The sequence below is a fragment of the Stylophora pistillata genome, chromosome 8 (assembly GCF_964205215.1).
Source record: "Stylophora pistillata chromosome 8, jaStyPist1.2, whole genome shotgun sequence".
NCBI classification, from domain to species: Eukaryota; Metazoa; Cnidaria; class Anthozoa; order Scleractinia; family Pocilloporidae; genus Stylophora; species Stylophora pistillata.
Window position 1 is genome coordinate 12,175,103 of NC_142526.1, and position 3,755 is coordinate 12,178,857.

Genomic DNA, 3,755 nt, shown 5'->3' on the forward strand with positions numbered 1-3,755 from the left:
AAGGATCTTGTCCTTCGATAGACTTTAACTTTTCGAGATATCTTTCCTTTGATTCTTTCTGCTGTAGATTTTCAAAATAACCGGGTAACAACCCACGCTTCGTAGTCGCTTTCGCCGCCATGCTGTAAACAAACTGAAGCTTGTCCTCCAGTTCGCAATGTCACGTGATGTGACGTCACGCTTGAAATGGGTCTATATCTGCATTATGAAAACAAAAGGGAAAAGCGTGCTTAACTTTATTGCTCATTTTCAGCTTCACTGCATTGGATATAATTATGCATTTACCTGAATTGGGCTCACTAATTTCAACAGTTACTTATGTTGTTTATTTAATAAAAATTTTCACGATTATTTTGGTGGCCGTGAAATTAATTTCATTGCTGATAAAGATGTCATTGAAGAAAATTGAACAGTTTCCAGTATCATTATTCGAACTTGACCTTCTGAATGTTTGAATAGAAATTTGATTATCTAACCCTTTCTATAAAGCTAAACTTATCGTGCTGGTTAACTCAACCGGCACTACTTTGACACTAATAAGTGTTTCAAACTTTAACATTATCATGACTAGAAATACGACTTTATGAGATGCAAGCGCTCCATAACTTTCATGTGGTGAATAATTCAAGAATTCATCGATCTCTGGCTAGGCTTACGTTGGAAGAAAAAAATTGAATGTCAGCATTTTCGGTGTTACGGTACTTCAGCGTCAGTTGAAAGTTATTAAATATATGGTTGTGCTGAAATGACAGTGTTTTACAAACGTGGACCGCCGGTCTACCGAGCAGTGCGCACAACTGAGTTGGATAGTGAAGTATAAGAAAAACGCTAGTACTTTGCTTTCACCGCGTCCATCGTGTGGGAGTTTCTTATCGAAGAATTCGAGGAAGTCCAGCTGATTCACTACAGCATCATGCTTATGGTTGGTGGCAGTTTGAACGAAAGTAAACTTACGTTTTGTTTTAAGTATTAAACTATCAATTTGTATTTTTGCCTTTCCAATTCTTGACATCTGGCTAACACAGAAAAACAAAAAACAAGATGGAATTACCTTCCCTTCTTGATATTGCCCCTCCAGTTACCTTCATACTTTCTATTCGTTGCAGCGAGTAAGAGAACTCTGCCTTAAACTGCTGTACATGCAAGAAAAATTGCTAACTCATCAAAGAAGTATTTCAGCGGTCCTTGACCTGTTACACAAGAATGCTATTTTCTGATGTAATATCCTTGAGCTATTGTACTGATTGTTCAGTACAACATTTTATTTAACCGAGGAGAGGAAAAATGTCGGACGGGAAAAAATTGTCTCAGGGTCATGGAACTTTTTTACAAACCTAAGTTTTATGAGTTCTTGCAGTACCGCACACCGATCAAAACCATGTTTGCGGCAGTACTGCACGAATTTAAACAATGACAATTTGCTTTGATCTCCCACGCCGTCTTTGCCTGATAGCACACTTCAAGCTTGCTTATATACCTGTATACATCGTAATGTGCATGGTATGGGAATTATACGCCTATTTTCGACCTTACCGATGCTGCCTAGCCCCGTTAACTTGAACTTCTGCGGGAAATGAAAAATAGTTAACAACTATTCACCGAAGTGGAGGCTGCCGAGCCGCACTGCGTCACACTACCGTATCCTACCAATGACCGAATGTTTATTGGCCTTTCTAGGGCTTAAAAATGCATTTTCGAGAATGCTATCACGTACGTATCGCCCAAAAATTTCTAGTGCAAATGTCGATCCAAGAAGAAGGTTCGAAATAAAAAGTAACAGCTTTAAATGATTGCTGCTAAATATTCCAGTTAATTAACCCCTGTGGGACCTTTCAACGGTTTAGAAGTAAAAGCGTTGTCACCTTGAGGCAGAAGAGAATGCAACCAGAATTGTAAGTATTGTTAATATTCTTATGCTTTTGTTCTGTCTTCTTGTTTGTCTGTATATTTGTAACCATGTCTGAAGTTTAACTATAAACTGATTAACGGTTTAACTATAAACTAATTAACTATCGTTAAAAAATCTATCAAGGGGCGAGTGGACCCATGCGAATCATCTCGCTTTATCAACGCTTGTTACCCTCTAACGCTCAAGCGCGTTTTGTGTTCATCTGCGAATCGACTTTTTATGACAAGTATCGACTCAACGAAAAAGTCCTAAAGACGAGTCTGGTCGACCTGTGATTTGCAACTATGATTGAAGATTTCCGTCCTACTAAAATTCTAGCCTGGAAGCTAGCGCAAACATCACAACATTTCGCTTTCCCTCCCTTCCCACAAAGTTCTTTACCATCGCCTCACTTCATCGCATATCAATGCAACCAGTCGTGTTGTTTATTTTAAGAGACAATTCACGCAACATCGTACCACATCAGGCGCCCTAGTTCGATTCATGGTCAAAACTATTCCCAGTTGCGAGCCGAGAACCTCGGTGGTACCGCCAACTGGGCATCAGGTGACAGTGGGCGCTTTGGGACTAAGTCCCAAGATCCTACAACGCTTCCCCGTTTCCAGAGCACACTAAACTCAAAGCGGCGCATTGCTCAGTCTTGCGAAAGCCTCAGTGGCTGAGTGGAATAACTGGCGTTCCACACGAGGATGCTCAAAACGTACGTTGCAACGACAGAAGCCTGTGGAAAAGGACCTTGGGTAAACGGGTAGGAAGGAAAGGGATGGATTATAGAGGATGAGGAATTTTCCTTACAGAAACAGAAGATGCATAATTTTAGGAAGTACAACTTCTATCATTTATTTAACTTTTATTGTACAGCTGTATCAAAGAATTACAACCAACCAAGTAAATCACTAAATCTGTAAGGGTTTCCACTCGCTTTTTAAAAATCAGATGTTGTCAGCTGACAACCTCTACTAATACATCTCCTCAATTTCATCCCGTCTCTTACAAGACCTGATTTTAGAAACTTAGCGAACGTGTAACAAAATGTAGTTGACTGATAAAACAGTGTTACTTTGCGTATGAAATTGGTCCTTTGTGAAGCCTCTCTCCTTCATTTGAATAACCTCTGTTTTCTTTATAATCTACTCGATAAAAAATATTCATTTTATGGAGGATGTTCCCGTAATTAACCTCGTAATTGTAGCCCAAAATCATTCGTGCCCTTTTGGAAAGACCTCGAGCATAGTTCTTCCCTATACGGAACTCCCGTCTGTTGAATGACATATGTACAACATGTATGAACCTTGTCACTCTAAAAAAGAACTCTTTTAGAATATTTTATAAAAATATTTTTTAAAATACCTCTACTTCATATATATAAAAACGACAACTTTCTATAACTTAATAAACTAATCTAGTATGGATACGACCGTATATTTATTTGTTTGGACTGAAATAACTCAGACCTCAGTTTCGATAATTCAATGTACTATACTCAATCCACACATTAAATTATTTCAAATAATTAATTTAACTATCAAATAATTTAGTAAGGATAAAAAACCGACAACTTTCTATAACTTAATAAATAAATCTAGTATGGACACGACCGTATATTTTTCAGTTTGGACTTAAATAACTCAGATTAATTAAATCTATAATGCTCAATCCAAAGATTAAATTATTTTAAATAATTAATTAATTAAACAATCAAAACAAATAAGATTAAAGGAAATCAACCACACATAAACAGCTCCTTTCTACTGAGCACATACTACAAAGTGCAAGCCAAAACTGTCTGTTTGCTGTGTCCACTGGCACAAAACAGATTAGATTTGTGAACACTTCAAGAGATCAA

At 37.6% G+C, this 3,755-nt stretch overlaps 1 protein-coding gene and 1 long non-coding RNA gene across 2 annotated transcripts in view; both read right to left on the minus strand.

The window, feature by feature from the left end:
* LOC148725008 (uncharacterized) overlaps nt 1-205 on the minus strand; it is a 1,636-nt gene extending 1,431 nt beyond the window's left edge. Inside the window, exon 1 of the mRNA XM_088731738.1 lies at nt 1-205. This exon is cut by the window's left edge and continues 218 nt beyond it. Coding sequence (XP_088587864.1) covers nt 1-121 — 121 coding nt within the window. The 5' untranslated portion in view covers nt 122-205.
* Nucleotides 1-1,607, minus strand: part of LOC148725006 (uncharacterized) — a 9,555-nt gene extending 7,948 nt beyond the window's left edge. Inside the window, exon 1 of the long non-coding RNA XR_015991193.1 lies at nt 1,052-1,607. This is a non-coding gene — a long non-coding RNA (uncharacterized LOC148725006). The remainder of the gene's footprint in view (nt 1-1,051) is intronic.
* Between the last annotated feature and the right edge of the window lie 2,148 nt (nt 1,608-3,755).